General features: G+C 54.0%; 3 protein-coding genes across 26 annotated transcripts; 1 reads left to right on the forward strand and 2 right to left on the reverse strand.

Annotated features, from left to right (window-relative positions):
* The first annotated feature begins 1,495 nt into the window (after positions 1–1,495).
* CCL27 (C-C motif chemokine ligand 27) lies at positions 1,496–2,418 on the forward strand. The gene is made up of 3 exons (XM_063594432.1): positions 1,496–1,757; positions 1,905–2,037; positions 2,242–2,418. The coding sequence occupies exons 1-3, from the start codon at positions 1,517–1,519 to the stop codon at positions 2,375–2,377; spliced, it is 510 nt and encodes a 169-aa protein (XP_063450502.1). The 5' UTR covers positions 1,496–1,516; the 3' UTR covers positions 2,378–2,418.
* Positions 2,419–2,433: 15 nt separating this feature from the next.
* Positions 2,434–13,647, reverse strand: IL11RA (interleukin 11 receptor subunit alpha). Of its 15 annotated transcripts, none has more exons than XM_055117278.3 (13): positions 12,266–13,647; positions 9,000–9,099; positions 8,652–8,712; positions 7,419–7,588; positions 7,178–7,292; positions 6,992–7,024; positions 6,740–6,906; positions 5,644–5,807; positions 4,426–4,567; positions 3,933–4,052; positions 3,726–3,822; positions 3,390–3,472; positions 2,434–2,851 (listed from the first exon to the last, which is right to left on the reverse strand). In XM_055117278.3, the coding sequence occupies exons 2-13, from the start codon at positions 9,097–9,099 to the stop codon at positions 2,835–2,837; spliced, it is 1,269 nt and encodes a 422-aa protein (XP_054973253.1). In that variant the 5' UTR covers positions 12,266–13,647; the 3' UTR covers positions 2,434–2,834. The 15 variants fall into 15 exon arrangements, 14 of the variants coding, with proteins under 14 accessions (XP_054973253.1, XP_063450495.1, XP_063450496.1 ...); XM_063594425.1 differs by having other exon boundaries at positions 5,632–5,807; positions 6,992–7,043; positions 7,140–7,292; positions 12,266–13,606; XM_063594426.1 differs by having other exon boundaries at positions 9,000–9,184; positions 12,266–13,606.
* A 98-nt stretch (positions 13,648–13,745) lies between these two features.
* On the reverse strand, positions 13,746–17,761 carry GALT (galactose-1-phosphate uridylyltransferase). 10 transcript variants are annotated; one of them, XM_003829810.5, is made up of 11 exons: positions 17,540–17,740; positions 17,068–17,237; positions 16,759–16,834; positions 16,621–16,669; positions 16,365–16,494; positions 16,155–16,211; positions 15,870–15,992; positions 15,432–15,564; positions 15,245–15,328; positions 14,762–14,916; positions 13,746–13,954 (listed from the first exon to the last, which is right to left on the reverse strand). In XM_003829810.5, the coding sequence occupies exons 1-11, from the start codon at positions 17,619–17,621 to the stop codon at positions 13,874–13,876; spliced, it is 1,140 nt and encodes a 379-aa protein (XP_003829858.2). In that variant the 5' UTR covers positions 17,622–17,740; the 3' UTR covers positions 13,746–13,873. The 10 variants fall into 10 exon arrangements, with proteins under 10 accessions (XP_003829858.2, XP_063450498.1, XP_057159133.1 ...); XM_063594428.1 differs by lacking the exon at positions 15,245–15,328 and having other exon boundaries at positions 17,540–17,743; XM_057303150.2 differs by lacking the exon at positions 16,621–16,669 and having other exon boundaries at positions 16,365–16,582.

A 17,761-nucleotide genomic window follows, 5' to 3' on the forward strand; every position in this document is an offset into this window, starting at 1 on the left:
CCAAAGCTACAGCAGATTGTGGCTGGGGAGAAGACTTGGTCTTAAAGGGGAGAGATGGGCGCACACCCAAAAGCATTTGTTTTCTGCCTTCTGAAGACCTCTGGACCGACAAGTCCCGGGAAGACCAGAAAGTATGTAGCGCACAGCCAAGTGATGAAGAAGGTCTATGACAAGCCCGAGGAACCTGGGAGATTTCCTTGGGATTTCCTCAGTGGCTACACCCAACAAGCCTTGGGACACAAGAGAAAGGCCTAAGCCCTATCCCAAGAGAAAGCCTACTCCATAGAGAGTGGCTGACCCTACAGCAGACGACTGCAACAAGATAAGGGCTGGATTACTGTGTTATGACTTGGTTTATGTTTCAAATATAGAGCAGGACTTGCAGATTGAGATCCCTGGACCAGGAGTGGGAAATTCTTAAAGGAGCCAGGGGCACTGAACTTGGCAGCATACCCCCACCCTAGGCAGCTCCCAGCTTCCTGGAAAGGACTGGATAAAGATGAATAGGAGCTTTGCATTGCGGGGAGGGGGTAAAGAACGGAGTGACAGCTGGGTATGGGATTAGGAGAGAAGCGGCTATAGCTGGAGGGTGGGATGCAGGGGGTATAGCAGTTGGACATGAGGGTGTGACTGAACCCGGGTAGGGAGAGGGGATGTTCCTCCAGGCCCAGGAAGGAGGCTGGAATTTGAGTAAAACAAAGATGTAATTGAGTGCTTGAGCCCAATGTCTTCAACAAGTCAGGGACTGGATCTGGAGACCCTAGGCCCCTGCTGGCAAGAGGTTGGCATTCCTGGAACAGGACTAGACAAAAACAGGAAGGTAAGATTCACTGGGCCTTTTACCTGTTTTGACAACAGTAACCTAGCACCAAAGAGCTTTTATCTTCCCTCCTTATCTACCCCACCTTTCCTCCCTGTCTCATCATCCTGGGGAAAGCTGCCCCACCTCAGCATCTCCAAAACACCCTTAATATTACCATAAAGGACCTTCCCCCAGCTTCTCTGAATGGGGCTGGCCTCAGCCAAGAACCCTCCTCAGCCAGAAGGGCCTGCTCTAGGGACCCATTCCCATCCGTTTCTTCTGATAAGAGGCAGGCCAAGCCAGGAAGTGGGGAGGAGAAGGTGAAGGCAAGTTGGTGCTGGCCTGCCCTCTGCTCCCACCCCACCCACAACTCCCCTATCAGAATCTGTGTGTGCTAGTGTGAATTTGCTTGTGATTGGATGACTGTGAAAACACAACTGGGTGGGAGAGGGACTTTGAGTATAACCGGGGCTATATAATTTTGTCTATGGTTGTCTGATCATGAGTATGACTTTGTGAGGTTGACCAAGTGATTGAGGAGTGACTTTGAATGTGTGGCTATGCATATTTGAGTGTGAATGTCTATCATTAGATGCTGCTGTGGATGCTTGACTGCCCTTACTCACTGTTTCATCAGTCCCTACATCACACACTAATCCTTCCCCCAGCTTCACTGCCCAGAGCTTAGGAGCACATGGGAAATGGCTATCCTAGATGAGGAAGGAGTCTGTGGCAACAGGCCGAGAATTAGGGCCCAGGAGTGTCACAGGTTACACAGTACATCTCCAACTGCCTCTGACTCACCTAGTGCCCCAGGTAAAAGGCACCCAGATAAAAGGTAGGGGAGGAGGAGAGAGAGAGAAGGAAGAGTCTAGGCTGAGCAACATGAAGGGGCCCCCAACCTTCTGCAGCCTCCTGCTGCTGTCATTGCTCCTGAGCCCAGACCCTACAGCAGGTGAGTACTTGGGCGTATAGAAAGCTGGGGGTCTGGGTGAATGGGATGAAGTTGAAAAGACCCAGGAAATCCAACCTAACCTCCAGCTGTCTGGCAGAGAGGTTCTTGGTCAGGATCCCTCTGAACACATGGCCCTGTTGCCCCTAGCATTCCTACTGCCACCCAGCACTGCCTGCTGTACTCAGCTCTACCGAAAGCCACTCTCAGACAAGCTACTGAGGAAGGTCATCCAGGTGGAACTGCAGGAGGCTGACGGGGACTGTCACCTCCAGGCTTTCGTGTGAGCTCCCACCCCTGATACCCCTGACTCTGACCTAAGTCCCAACCCCTAATGCTGATCCCAACCCCAGCCCTAACTGCTAATTCCGTTGCCAACTCAGGTTTTCATCTGGTCCTTGCTCCTAACCCCTAATTAGGGTCATTGGGGATGACCCTAATCTCATCCCCAAGCTATGGTCATAGCTTTGGACCTTTCTCTACCCAGGCTTCACCTGGCTCAACGCAGCATCTGCATCCACCCCCAGAACCCCAGCCTGTCACAGTGGTTTGAGCACCAAGAGAGAAAGCTCCATGGGACTCTGCCCAAGCTGAATTTTGGGATGCTAAGGAAAATGGGCTGAAGCCCCCAATAGCCAAATAATAAAGCAGCATTGGATAATAATCTCTGAGTATAATCTCCAAGAACTTCCTTATTCTCTTTATTCACACCTACACAACCCCTGCAAGGGGAAAGGCCAAGAGCCAAGGACCCACACACACTCCCCAGGCACCTACATACATGCATGCAGAGAATACATGTTCCCTGCCTCACAGACACATGGTCACACATGGACACAGATGTACACATTACACACGTTCCTTGAGCAGAACTCCAACTCTGGGGTGAAATCAGAGGTACAAGCACCTTTCAGCTGCAAATTTGAAATACAGGGTCTCACAGAAATGGGCTCCAAACAGAACTTCCAGCTGAGATCCAACCATAGGGATCTACTGTCCTGCCTGGTTTCTATCTGTCCATCCATCCACACCAGCAAGACAGAATTATAGGTGGAATCTGCCGAAGCCCTCCTGGGTCCTCTACAGGTTTGGAGCTCCTAGAAGAAGCAGGAGGCAAATCAGGAGAGACAGTAAGACCGGATCTTGGCCCAGGCACCCTGAAAATGAGGGAGGTGACTCAGTTCTAAGCTTAACACTCTGAAGATGAGTAGAGGAGCCCAGCTCTGAGGGAGCCTCTTCAACACACTGAAGATACGGGAGTGGACCTAGCTCTGGGCCCAGGCACATTAAGAATGAAGGAGGGGACCTAGCACTGATCCAAGACACCTTGAAAAAAAAGGATGAATATCCAGCTCTGAGTCTAATACCCTGGAAGAGTATTAGTACTAATACCCTGAAGGGAAGTCCACCTGGGGTCCTTCCTCAGTACCCTGAGAGGAGGGAAAGAGACCCACTTCTGAGCCCAGGGACTCAAGAATGAAAGGCCCAGCCCTCAGCCTAGACATCATTAAAATGAGGAGACCCAACTTGGATTCCCAGCATGTTTAAAATGACTAGGGCAGCCAGCTCTTAATCTGGACACTCAAAATAGGGGCAAACATCTCCAAGTCCAAATCTTCTGGATGTCCTACTCACCTGGACGCCTGTCCACTGGAATCACTGAGGCCAAGAACCCAGTCTTTGGGGATCCATCCTTCCCACCCTGTCTCAGCCTCAGCCTGGGGCATAGAAAGGCAGCTGTCTCTCCAACAATGTGGGTTATCTCAGTCTCCGCCAAAGGGTTTATTAGTAAAGGGTCAGGAGAGGAATCAGTTAAAATCAAGTGGGGCATGGGGGATGGAGGTATGGGGAGGTAGTTCCAGAATCAGACAGGTTCAGCGGGCAGTCATGAAGGGTGGAGATGAATGTGGTCTATGGGCATCAGAGCATGTGTGAGGATCAGAGGCTGAGGGACCAATGGCAGTCACTTACCAGAGCCCCAGTGCCAGGGCCCCAGCCACCAGTCCCAGGAAAGAAAGGATTCCCAAAGACGCCAGCACAGCTACCTGCTCCACAGAGTCCCTGTGATCTGAGGGGGAGGGCCACATGTCACTGAGAGCAAGCCTGACCAAGCTCGGTGTCCCCTTTTCTCTGGGGTTTTCAGTCCTTTACAAGTCTTGCCCATCTGCCCAAGCTCACCAAGTAGCCGAGGGTGTGGTTGGAGGGAGGGCCTTGGAGGAGCAGGGCTGTCCACCTGAGGCTCCACCTCTGGCTGCGTGTGTAGCTGGCCCCAAGCTGGTATCTCCTTTGGTACGGTCCCTAAAGGAAGGCAAGACCCAATAAGTGTCCATACGCTGGTGGGGACGGGGGTCACGTCCTGTGCTCAAGGCCAAGGCCTAGGTTGGAAGTCAAGGTACCTAGGAGGAGGAGCCTGATAGGGCATGGCCAGCTCCTAGGGAGCATGGCAAGCTCCAAGCTTGTAGAAGTGGAGCCTGTAACTGCAGGGGTGGAGGCCAAGGGGCAGGACTTAAGCTAAGACAGGGCTGTAGGCAAACAAGTCTGAAGTCTGGGACAGCAATTGCCGTGCCTGTGTGGGCAGGGCATGTGCCACCTGCCTGTCTTTTGGAACTGGTTCAGCTGATAGATGCTTTGGGATGAGGCCTCTGCCCTTTTCTTTGGCTTTGTCTCTCACCAGTGCTCGGAGTTCCCCAGGCCTCCGCGCTCCAGGTGCTCCAGGTGCCAGCATCTAGAAAGTCCCGGGCACTGACTCGTACAGCATGGGGCAGCCCAGCCACAGCATCTGTGATCACCTCCTCCAGTCCAGCTGGCTCCACCTGGGGGTAAACATGACTCACTGTTACCCAGCTTGTAAGTGCAGGGCCTTCCCAGCCACCATCTACAAAGAGCACCCCTTGCTCCCAGTCTCATCCTAAAGCCTAGTGGAGCTGTCTAGGTCTCATGTTGGGTGTCTGGTGGAGCTGAGTCTACACCTAGTGGTTGTAAGACGGCAGTAGTGATTACTTAGAGAGGCTGTGGCATCAGGCAGCCTGGGTTCAAATCTTTGGTGAACCACATATTGAATGACCCTTTGGGCCTCTCTGTGACTCAGTTTCTTCATTTGTAAAATAGAGGTGAATATACCTAAACAAAACAATGTATGCAAAAAGTGTAGCCAGGTACCCCACAGGCAGGCAGCACTAAGTAAATATTAGTTATTATCTGATGCTGCTGCTCCCTAGTCCTGATACCAGCCAATCTTTAACATCTCCTGAGACACAAATTCACTGCTATCCTCAGCTGGGTATATGAGTGTTTGTAGGAGAATGTGCCTCTAGGTGAAAGGCACTCCTTTTCCTAAGAGTTATTTTTAGGCCGGGCGCCGTGGCTCACACCTGTAATCCCAGCACTTTGGGAGGCCGAGGTGGGCAGATCGTGAGGTCATGAGTTCGAGACCAGCCTGGGCAATATGGTGAAACCCCATCTCTACTAAAAATACAAAAATTAGCCAGGCATGGCGGCGGGCACCTGTAGTCCCAGCTACTCGGGAGGCTGAGACAGAAGAATTGCTTGAACCCGGGAGGTGGAGGTTGCAGTGAGCCGAGATTGCACCACTGCACTCCAGCCTAGGTGACAGAGCGAGACTCCCTCTCAAAAAAAAAAAAGTTATTTTTTTAAAAGCCATTGCTATCTTCCCACAGATATGCTTTACCTCATAGTTATAGCCCCACAGGACAGACATTCAGTCTGTCAGTCACCACTGCAACCCAGCACCCAGTACAAAGCCTGGCCCACAGGGAAGTGTTGGGTCTTCAGTGACCTGCCAGCACTGGAAAGCTATACAGAACACCCAGGATCGTGAAATCAGAGACAGGACCCACAGCCGTGGGTTGGGACGCACTCCAGGCCTCACCGTGGACCAGGCTGGATGCTGCGCCGGACGGTACTGCAAACGGAACTTGAGCAGGAAGTGGGGCTGGCGCGGCCAGGAGGCAGGGTATGTCCAGCTGGCTCGCAGGCGTCGGGGGTAACCTGGTACTGACTCTACCCGCAGGCCCTGGGGTGGGTCAGGGCGCACTAAGGGCATCAAGACACAAAGTCAGGGTAGGCTATGGGTCTCCATCACTTCCCCACCACTTCCCAAAGTGTGTGTTTAAAGGAGCCTTAGCCAGACACTCCTGAGAGGGGAGGGGAAATCTTAAACTTGATCATCCATTAGACTCAGACCGGTCATCTGTATTATGAAATGGGCTGAGGCCGGGTGTGGTGGCTCATGCCTGTAATCTCAGCACTCTGGAAGACTGAGGCGGGAGGATCACTTGATGCCACGAGTTTGAGACCAGCGTGGGCAACGTAGCAAAACCCTGTCTCTACAAAAAATTTTAAAAATTAACCAGACATGGTGGCACATGCCTGTAATCCCAGCTACTTGGGAGGCTGAGGTGAGGGGATAGCTTGAGCCCAGGAGTTGCAGGCTGCAGTGAGCCAAGATTACACCACTGAACTTCATCCAGCCTGGGCACAAAGTGAGACCCTATCTCAACAAAAAAAGGAAGAGAAAGAAAAAAAGAAACCACCTGAGATCTGCGGGTGGACTTTTGAAGTGCTTCTTGAGTGAATAAAAGAGCAATTCCTATTTTCATCCAAGGAAGATGAATTGGCCCAAATTCCAGCTAGAGTTTTAGTGTCCCACTCCCATGCACAGGTCAAGGAAGGAGGGGCCAGCAAGGGAGGACATGACATATGGCTACATTCGGTACAGGGCCTGCTCTGAGGCTAGGCAGCCAATCAGGCAGTGTGGGTAGCAGCAGCAGCCTCTAGAGTGTGTGCTGAAATAACCATGCCTCCTGGGCTCTGATCCCTTTGCCTTCTCAGGCTCCACAGGGCCTTCTCTGTGTGAAATGGAGTCTATGTTGGGAGGAAACTGGGAGCTCTGGGAGTGGAGAGATCTGAGTCCATTTGGGGTCTCTGTGATGGGGTTCTGGGGGAGGTCTGGGGTGGGTACTCACAGATGCTCTGCAAGCTCACATCCAGCAGGCGTGTGCTGGCACCCAGTGGGTTCACCTCAGTCACATTAATCCGGTACTGGCTCCAGAACTCAGCCCCGTGGACAACACAGCGGGCAGCCCCTAGGGGATCCTGTGGGCATGGCCAGGGCCCTGTGGATGGACTCCTCCTAGAAGGGAGGACGTGGTCTTTGGCTTTGAAAATGCCTACTGTGGGACCCAGCTGGAGCCCCCACATGCTCCCTCACGTCCTACCTCTGGCTATCAGCTCCTAGGACTGTCTTCTTCCTGGTGGGGAGGGGGCCATCTGAAGTCAGGAAGGAAAAGAGGGCCTTCTGCCCTCTCTGAGGCTTTCCTCAGAACCTACCTCCCTGCCTCCCACACCCACATTGCACCAGCATACCCAAATGTGTAGGCATCCACACCCAATCACACACACACCTGTAGGAGGTGAGGTAGCGGGTGGGTAAACCGCTGATCTGGCTGGGACTCCAAGTGCAAGAGAAGTTCTCATAGTCGGCTGCTTGGCAGGAGACAACAGGGCGGGCTGGAGGGTCTAGAGGCAGAGGGTACACCTGGAGACTGAGCAGTCCTCAGGTCCTCCTGGTCCCAGAGGGCTTACTTAGGTCCCATACTCCCTCAGGATCCCTATGTGTCATCAGTGCCACCCTCCCCAACTCACAGCCCAGCTGCAGGGTCACTGTGCCCCCAAGTGCACCATCCAGGGTCCGGCAGATGTAGGTGCCCTCATCAGTGCTGTCTGCCTGGGCCAGGACCAGTTCATGCCCTAGCCCAGAGTCAGGTCCCTGGAGCAGCTTTGGCTCCCCATCCCGAAACCAGGACACTGGGTCCCTGGAAGTGAGATGAGGTGACAATGGACAAAGACAAGATGTCAAGCATAAGTCAGACCATGCCACAGCTCTCCATTGGCTTCTAACTGCATTTGCAATAGAACCCAAATTCCTTTTACTGGCTTTCAAAGCCCCTTGTGAGCCAGCCCTTGCCTTCCTTTCCTTCTTCAGCTCCTATCTCTCTCCCCCTCACCCACTGAAAACGCCAGCTACATTGGTCTTCTTTCTATTCCTCGGGGGTATTGAGCTCATTCCCACCTCAGGGCATTTTGCACTAACTGCTCCCTCTGTCACGAGCGCTTATACCTTAATGTGTGCATGGCTGCCTCCTTCCTGACCTTCAGAAATCAGCTTCAACACCATCTCCTCAGAGAGACCTTTCCTAACTACCAATTAAAAGGTAACCACGGGCCAGGCACGGTGGCTCACGCCTGTAATCTAGCACTTTGGGAGGCTGAGGTGGGTGGATTACTTGAAGTCAGGAGTTCGAAGCCTGACCAACATGGTAAAACCCCGTCTCTACTAAAAATACAAAAAAAAATTAGCCGGGCCTGGTGGCGCATGCCTGTAATCCCAGCTACTTGGGAGGCTGAGGCAGGAGAATTGCTTGAACCGAGGAGGCAGAGGTTGCAGTGAGCCCAGATTGCACCACTGCACTCCAGCCTGGGCAACAGAGTGAGACTCTCGGAAAAAAAAAAAAAAAGTAACCACTCAGTTGTCCTCTTCGACATCCCTCTCTTTGGTTTTTCTGCCCTGCAGGTATTACTATCTGGCAAGATTCTCCTTTGCTTATTGTCTTCCCCACTAAGATGTAAGCTCTTTGAAGGCAGGCACCTTGCCTGGCATTAGCACTGCTGTATCCCAGAGCCTAGAATAGACCTGGCACTTGGCAGATGCTCAAAACATACCAGTTGAATTTTCTGTTGAATAAGGATAGTTAGACGGTTAGGACAGATAGAGAGGTGAGGATTACGGACAGAGAGGGCAAGGATGGGAGGGGCGGGACATGAGGACTAGGCAGAGTCAAGAAAGGGTCATGAGTGTCAGGCAGGTGGGGCACTTACCCGGCAGTCACTCCAGGACAACACAGCTTCACGGACCTGCCTGGCTGCCCATACTGGACCCCTGTGGAGGGCACTTCTGAGGTAAGGCTCTTCCTTTACCCCCCTCCCCACTTTGTGAGAATGACAGATAAGAAGCAGACTGTTAAAACCTGGGTGGTGGGGGGCTCACTGGATCAAAGCATCATGTTATAATCTGGAGACAGAGGTCAGAGAACAGGGTAGAGAGGGGACCCAAGTTGGATGACAGGAGCAGGGGTGGTGTCACAAGTTAGGCATGGGAAGGGGCCACAGTGAGGGTGGCAAGTCACAAGTCAGAGTTGGGGGGTTGTAGAGCAGGGTTCTTCTCACCTGGGGGGCCCCAGGCCTGGGGGCAGGGGGAGGAGGCAGACACCAGGGCTGTAGCCACGGCCACCAGGACCCTGCTCAGCCCTGAGCAGCTGCTGCTCATCTGTGGGGAGAGGTAGAGTCAAAAATCCCCGACCCCTGAGATGGGAGGCTAAAGCCTGGCTCTTCCTCTCCAAAACTGAGGCTTCCTAGGAGAAAAATTGATGCACCAAGTGGGGTAAGGCTGTTAGAAATCACTGGGGGAACTGACCTGAGGTCCCCTTTCCCACTGTATACCCAGTGCTTTGCATGTGCGCGCGCGCGCGCGCGCACACCCACACACACACACACACGGACACACACACCCCCTCACACCCTCCATCTCAGTCCTGGGCTTAGGGCCCAGAACAAAAGCCGGAGGCAACAGACTGTGCCAGCAACTCCCCCTCCACCGCCCTTGGCGCCCACCCCTGGCACCAAGCACTGGCACCAGCTCAGCCACTCCCATTAACCCCTCCAGTCCAGCTGTTGGGAATTCTGGTATTTACCCCCACCTGGTCCAGGGCTTATCACTGCCTCTGACTAACCTAGGCAGACCTTATCACCCTGGGGGAAGGGTGTCATCATGGATCTGAGCCCATCCTGCACTCCCACCCTGAGGCCCACCCCTGCCCTGGCTGCCAGGCTTCTCGCCTGAACCTGGCTCCTTGGTCTGGCTACTTGGGCCACTCAGCTGGGCCTGGCTCTTGACACTTCGTTGGTCTCCAGTTTGTGAAGCTGGATGGGGCTAGGGTGCAGGCTGGGGCTGTGTAGTTAAGCAGATCCAGATGCCCTGGCTGCTGCCAGAGGCTGGGGGTGGGCGAGGAGCCAGCAGATGGAAATGGAGACAGGGTGGCGGGGAGGGGAGGGGAGGGAAGGGGATGAGAGGCTGAGAGGAACTGGGAGCCTGCAGGGACAGGCATGGGGGCCACAGCACCAAGAGATACTCAGAGATCAGGACTAGGAGGTGATGGGGCAGTGTGGGAAGTGTTGGAAAGACTGGATTGGGGTCAGCGGAAACTCAAAAAGCTAACAGTGTGTCTATATGGCAGGTGGGGGATGCTAGGAGAGAGAGATTCTGGACAAGGGGGAGCAGAAGGAGGAAGGCAGTGGTGAAGTGGATGGAGAACGAAGGGGCAGGCGGGGAAAGGGCTCTGGGAACAAGACCAGAAGAGGAAGAGCACGGACCCTTCAGGAGTAGGAGTAGAGTAGAGCAGGGCCTCCACCTGTCTGTGTGTCTGTCTGAGTGTGTCCAGTTGGCTCACCCCTGGCCACCCAGCCACACTTACCCTGCTTAGCCCCACCCTACCTCGGTGATCCCAGCAGCAGAGTGTCCATAGCCTCTAGGACTTCCTCTCACCAGCTACAGCCCCCGTCTCCTACTCCACTCAGTTCTGGGACCCCAGAGCCATCCCCTCCTTCCCCTTCCCTGCCCCGCCCCCTCTAAGCCCTGGAGCTCTGCCGCCCCTAGCCAGGCCCCCTCCCTGCTCCTGCCTCCTCCCTCCTTCCCTCCCACCCAAGGCCCTGGGAAGGGAAGAGGCCTCCCCCAAGTCTGGAAAGGAAGCCACAGACACAGCCAAGGCCAGCAAGAGGGAAAGGAGGGTGGCTAATACTTATGTCCCTGTCAGTGAGAGATGCCCTGTGTTTTCACACAGCCAGACACAGTCACATTCACACACAGGCTCAAGAGGCACAGTTAACAAAAGGGCATGCCTTTGAACACACGTGGACACAATCAAATGAAAAATCAGATACAAACTCCCCCTCTTTTCACTCCTCACCAAATGTTTCCTTAGGGTACAGCTGGCTGTGCTTCCAGGGGAAGGGAGGCCCCAGGTTGGGGGATATAAGGAGAGGCCAAAGAGTCCAGTTCCCCCTCCCCTGGAAGTTCCAGCCATTTCTCACCTCCCCCTCCATTCTTTGGGCCCCAGCACCAGGAAATGCCTTTGGTCCCTTGGTGCCAGATACACAAGACCCACAGTTACCCTCAGACTCATACACTCTCACATGCGGTCACTCACAGTCACACGGGCACAGCCACACCGCCTCAGACTCAGACACACTTACACATATTCATACACTCACGCAGTCACACACGCACACAGCCCCTACCAGGGCTCACAGCACCGCCTAAAAGCAACTCTTCATCATGGTCTAAGCCCCCTCTCTCAGGGAGCTCTTAGCCGTGGCAGACCCACATCTCATCACTGTTACAGGCCCCCAACTAGCCAGAGATCAAGATCAGCAGGGAAGGCAGGCATAGGGGCACAGAGAGAGACAGAGAGGCAGGAAAGGCAAAACTGGAAATGCACCCACACAGAGAGACCAGGGGAACAAAGCTGTGAAGAAACACACAGAGGTATCTCTAGTAAGACAGCAATAGGGACAGAAAACGGCACGTAAGGGAAACTGAGCCAAGCAGGGAAACAGAAAATAAGGAGCAGTAGACCTGATGCTGGGGATTCTTGAGCAGAGGAAGGAGGGGAAGCCACGTGTGTTGTGGGTGTGTCTGTCAATGCTGGACACTTAAGAGAAAGGTCAGTCCCATGGGCTCTTGAAGTAGGTCCCCCAATACATGAATACAGCTGTACTCCCACACGGTTTAAGTTAGGACCCAGGACACACACATAGTCACAAACCTCACTTTTGCTCTGCTACTGCTGAAGTCACACATTGGCACACACAAAGCCAGCCACCCACTCTCACGCTGGCAGACATGGTCTCAAACCCCACAGAGACCTTCCCAAAACACATTCCCTCATGTGGTCACAGTCCCTCTCACACAAACACACAACCCAGTCCCACCAAAAATGTGCATTGACAGATACACACATAATCCCACACTTGCACAGCCACATGCACCCCCAGCTCCATGCACACTGACACACGCAGTCACATTAGCTGACAGCTGCACCAAGTGACACTCAGAATCGCACACAATGATACTGTCACACAGACACAGCCTCACAGGCACACACACACTGACAGTCGTTAGTCACTCCCGGCCTTTCAGATCATACATCACCCTGCCCCGCCCACTCCTGACAAGACTTTGGCGTCTACACCAGGCCTCACCTTCCGCGGCCGCTGCCGCCAGCGCCCTCTGCCCTCGCCCTCGCCCTCTGCCCCGGCCTCTACTCCCTCCCGCCCTGGGCCCCCGCAGCGGGGGCGGCTCCGCCCAGGCGCCAATGGAAGGAGAGGAGTGAAATAGGGGGGCTCCTGGCCCATTGGAGACTCCAACTGCCAATCACCTCCACCCCCACCTCCGCCGGACACTTCCTGTCCCGTCCCGGACTGAAGAGGCTGCTTGGGACAGAGTCTGGAGCTGGATTCCTGGGTCTCCGCCTGAAGGCCTATCCACCCTGGAACAGCAGGACTGGAAACAAGAGCCACTGGCCAGGTGATTGGAGAAGCTGAAGGTGCCCCTGACTCCAGATAAGATAAAGAAGAAGGAGGGCTGTGTAGGGCAGTGGTTCTCAAACTTTGCTGGATATTGTGGTTTGAAAACTGCAAAACCCCACCCCATACCAATTAAATCGGAATCTCTGGAGGTTGGACCTAGGCACCAGTATTGTTTAAAACTTCCCAGAAGATTCCAAAATGCAGCCAAATCAGAGGTGTAAGGTGTGTCGGGTATATGTATGCCTCAAGAAACCAGCCACCCACTCAGGGTTCTCATCTACTCCCCAGTCATGGGAAGCTCGAGGGAAATGTGTGCATACTATGTCTATCAGATCTTCCAGACCAGGGCAACACTCCCAAGTTCCAGGTACTTCCCCTCCAGGATCTCAGGGAAGAAAAACCCTGGTCTGGAAGGCAGGCAGCCAAGTTTCTCCTGGGCCAGATTCAGTCACTGTCCAGCCTTAGTGTGATTTCCCCACCCACAGGCTTGGTTCCCCTGGGGAAAGAACGAAGGTGAAAACCATTCTGGCCATCCCTGCATCATTCACAATGCCTGCCTTCGCCTTAAAATTTGGAGGACACCAGTGGCATCAGGTCTCCTGTGTTGCATAGACTGTTGTTCCCACAGCGTTGCCAGGGAAACAGGTCCAGAGGGGACTGAATAGACCCCAGGTCACTCTGAGAGCCATACCTTCCTTCCAGGCCCTAGGGTTCCTAACTCTAGCAGTCCCTTCTCTGTCAGAGCTGTTTCTGTTTGTGCAATGATTGGGGCACAAGGGCAGCAGAAGTATATGGTGCCCGCACATGTGAGAGTCTGGAGGAGCCAAGGACACAAAGCCACGTACACGCTCCCTACACGCTCCCTACCCGCCCCTTTAGCCCCTGTGGGCTGGAGCAGAGCCAAGCTGCAGCCACTCACAAAGCCAGGGTTCTGGCCAGCAGCCCAGGATCTGGCCACTGACCACTGGGATCAGGATCCAGCTCACCCGCTCCCCATCAAACCCTCAGGCCCAGGCTTGGAGCTGACACACTAGGGGTGGTGGCAAAGGGGGCTCTGGCCTTCCCAAAGCCTCAGCCACAACCAAGACACAAGATTTTAAAACAGTTTCCTAAACTGGGAATGCTGTCATTACACCAAGAGTAAGAGAATCTATAGGCTAGATATAATACTGAATATTAATTTTGTTCAGAAATTTGGGGTAAATTTTTGCATCAAGATTTTACACATCTGTAGACAAAGAAAAGTTGTAGCTGGAGCTATGCCTTTAGCTTTTAACCCTAGATCTCTGAAGGTTCACACTCCTCTGATATTAGAGTATGTGATAAAAGTTTGAGATGCACAGTTTTATTAATGCTATATCTGCCCAAATTCCAGGCCAGGATTCAAGGCCCTTTCTGCTTAATTCAGCAAGACTGTTGAAAAAAAAAAAGGATTCAAGGCCCTGTGGTCGGCGTGGTCAGGCGATGGTTGCTGTCTCCCTGTCCTTCTGCCCCAGGCGGTAATGAACCTCAGGAAGTGCCCTTAGTCTCTCTGCAGCCTGGAAAAGGGACAGGGAGCAATTAAGGAGGATAAGGGCTGGGCTGCCAAGAATGGTGGCATGGACTTCTTTTTTTTTTTTTTTTTTTTGAGACGAGGTCTTGCTCTGTTGCCCAGGCTGGAATGCAATGATGCCATGATGACGGCTCACTGTAGCCTCAAACTCCTGGGCCCAAGTGATCCTATCTCAGCCTCCCAAGTATCTGGGACCACAGGTATATGCCACCACACCTGGCTAACTTTTTAAATTTTTTTTGTAGAGACGAGGGCTTCCTATGTTTCCCAGGCTAGTCTCGAACTTCTGGGCTCAAGCAATCCTCCCATCTTGACCTCCCAAAGTGCTGGGATTAAGGCATGAGCCACCACACCCGGCCGATGGTATGGAGTTCTGGGTGCTCAGGAGACATTTTGCTGGATATTGTGGTTTGAAATATGAATATGAAATATGAATGCCACAGGCCCACTGGGGGTGGGCCTGTGGGATTTTGAGGCTGGTGATAAGGACTGCTGAAGCCACCAGGGGATGAAAGAGTTTAGCAGCTCCCGAGTCCCAAGGAATGCCCAGGTTGTTATGGGAAACTATCAGGGTCATGACTGTTGGGTTCCCTGGAGGAAGCAGGAGAGAAAGGGGATCTGAGGACCATACTCTCCTTCCAGGCCCTAGGGCTCCTAACTTTGGCAGTCCCTTCCTGCCAGAGCTGTTTTCTGCCTTGTGCAATGACTGGAGCACAAGGGCAACAGAAGTATCAGGTGCCTGCACATACTGCATGTGAGAGTCTGGAGATGCCAGACTGTTCTGAGTCCTGACCTGCTCAGGGGTGAGGTCCCTCTGAGCCTGAGCAAGCATTTCGTAGCCAACCATGAATTTCCGGACAGTGGCAGAGCGCAGGAGCGGAGGGTAGTAATGAGCGTGCAGCTGCCAGTGGTCCCAGTTGGCCCCAGCCTCTGATCCTGTGGGAGCCCCTGACAGAAAGAAGAGAGACAGTGGGGAAAGAGAGCCCTTTTACAGTTATCCAGGTTAGCACCTACCCCCAAACCCAACCAGGTATCTGAAAACTACATCTCCCAGGATCCCCTGCTTGAGAAGAGCTGGCAGGAGATTAGAAAGCACATTGGAGACGTAGTTTCACCAAGTTTGCTGCTCCACCCTCAGTCCCAGCATCTCTGCTCTGGCCACTTCCCCCAGCAACTGTTTCAAGGCTTGCTCCTTTGAGGTTGCAGTTCACTGGGCTGAGCCCCAGGAGCCCAGAAATGGTGTTGGGGCTAGATATAGGTACTTGAAAAGCCTCACCATGCCAGCCCATGGAGTAGGGAAAGGACGTCTCAAACAGGTTGTCATACTTGGTCAAGAGCTTCTTCATGATGGAGGCTAGATCTGGAATCAGAGCCTGACTCTCAGCCTGGGGTCCAGATGCTGACCCTACTGGGAGCAACCTCCATCCAGTGCCTAGCCCCAGGATCCTACTTGGGAGACTGACCATCACGCTCAGCAGGGGTCAGCTCAGGTAGCCGCCGCACATGCCGACGGGGCAGCAGCAGTGTCTGGTAGGGCCATGTTGCCCAGAAGGGGACCAGTACTAACCAGTGCTCACTGGTTAGGACCAGACGTTCCTAGGAAGACAGAATGGATAGGAAGTCATCAAGGTGACATAGGAGCCGGAGTGGGGTCAGCAAATAGGCAAGGGAAGCAGAAGAAAAGAATGTGCCCAGGATCTGATGTCTTCTCACCACCTCTACCACTAATCACCCGAGTCTAAGTCACCATCATCTTTCCTTTAGATTACTGGATTATTGCTAAGGCCTCCTAGCAAGTCTCTCTCTACTAGTTCACCTCTAGCTTTCTCCTTTACACACCTCTCTCATGGGATAAGAAAGTTAGGGACTCCTTGGAGACACAGGGCTTGGCTCTCTCCCACCTTCCTGAGTAGCTCCTGGCGGCTGTACTCCATTAGCAGGGGCTCTCCATGCTGACTCTTATAGGCCTGCTGAGATCGCTCCTCACGCTGGGCAATATCTGGCAGGAAACTGCTGGCCCATACCTGTCAAGGGGCAAAAGCAGAGAAGAACAGGCAGGTCCTTTACCTCCAAGCCTCCACATCATTGGCATATTTCCTCTGTCCCATCCATTAATCCTGTTCCCATGTCCACAGTGCTGGCTCAGACTCAGCCAAGAAACCCACTGGAGCCCCTGACACCCTTACCTGGCAGTGGGGGTGGGGGTTAGAACAGCCCATCATGGCACCTTTGTTTTCAAAGATCTATCAGATAGGGATAGGGAGCTTTGTTAGCCAAAAGACACCAAGTCAACTCCCTCCTGACCACACCCTGTGGAAACAGAAATGTTACTCCCCAGAACCAAAGCTTCATCACCCCCTCCCTGCCCATCCAGGGGAAGGGGCGACCTCACAAACCTGCACCCAAGGGTACTGGGCACCCAGCTCCTCTGTGACTGAGGCCCATGCATCAACAACAGCCCGGATCTCAGGGACCGACATGAGTGGCAGCGTTACATCCGACCAGGGGTGGAAGCACATGACCTTACTGGGTGGTGACGGGAGAAAAGATAACCGAGAGGTAGGGCTTGGCTGTGCTACGGGCAGGGCCGAACCCCAATGCTGAGTCTCCAACTCTGGTTTGAAAATTGTAAGAGGGGAAATCCATAGTTACCAGACTCCTCGAGCAGACTTTGCTTGGAAAAGGGGATGATCACTGGGTCCTGAGGTAAAGGAGTATCACTCTCTGCAGCAGAAGTCCCTCAAGAGGTCTAGCCACCCTCCTCCCCAGCAGCAGTTGGAGCCAGGTTACCTGGACTGGGGGCATCAGGCTGCAGAGCTGGGAAGTCGTTGTCAAACAGGAAGGTGCTATCGTACTGGGGATTCACCTACCGACAAGGATAGGCTAGAAGCACTCACTGCCCCATACCACCAGTTACCTGGTGGGCTTCAAAGACTGGACAGGCTACAAGGGAGTAGGGAAGGCCCACCCTAGGGGACCAAAAAGCTTGGTGGGATATGACCCAGAAGGAGGTTCACTATCCCTGTGGGTGGAGGACAGTTCTAAGAGGGAACTACTCCCCGTGGCCCAGCCTGCAGATGCAGGGCTCTACAGGCTTACCTCTCCGTTGGCTCGGATGGCCCCAGGACACAGAGGGTTGAGGGGGTCATGGCGGGGCACTGTCTTCAGAAGCTGGGGCTCCACTTGACCCTGCCAGGGCCGCTTCATGCGGTGAGCTGACACCAGCACCCACTCATCCTGCAGCGGGTTGTAGCGGATATGCTGATGGTCTGGGGGCAGACAGTCAAGATCAGTCCTCAGAGCTCTCTAGCTCCCTCTCTCCTGGGTCTCACCCATCAGCAGGCCCAAGCTCGGGAGCGCCCTCTCGGCCCTGTCCCGCTCAGGAGCTAGAGGCCCAGGATTGGACTTTCCCAGCGCCAATTGGCCTGCAGCTCGTACAGGCCTGCAGACTGTACGCCTTGTCGGTCTGGCTCGGGATGAGCGTTCCAACCTTCGGAGGGGACGAAAGCTTCCTAAGGAAGGGGAGGGCTCGGCTCCGCGCCCCAGCGAGTCCCTGCCGCGGTGCAGTTACCGTTTGCCCGGAAGGTTGCTGCTGCGGCGTCCGCCTCTGACGCCTGCTGGCGTTGCTGAGGATCGGTTCCACTGCGCGACATGAGGCCACCGGGGGATCCGCTGGAAAATCTGCAGGGCCGTGCCTCACCTTTCACTTTCTCCGTCCACACCACCCCTCCCCGCGCCGCCCCCGATGATTGGCCAGCCGCCAGCACGTGACTGACTGACTGGGCTGCCCTGC

The sequence above is a fragment of the Pan paniscus genome, chromosome 11, assembly GCF_029289425.2.
Source record: "Pan paniscus chromosome 11, NHGRI_mPanPan1-v2.0_pri, whole genome shotgun sequence".
Lineage (NCBI taxonomy): Eukaryota > Metazoa > Chordata > Mammalia > Primates > Hominidae > Pan > Pan paniscus.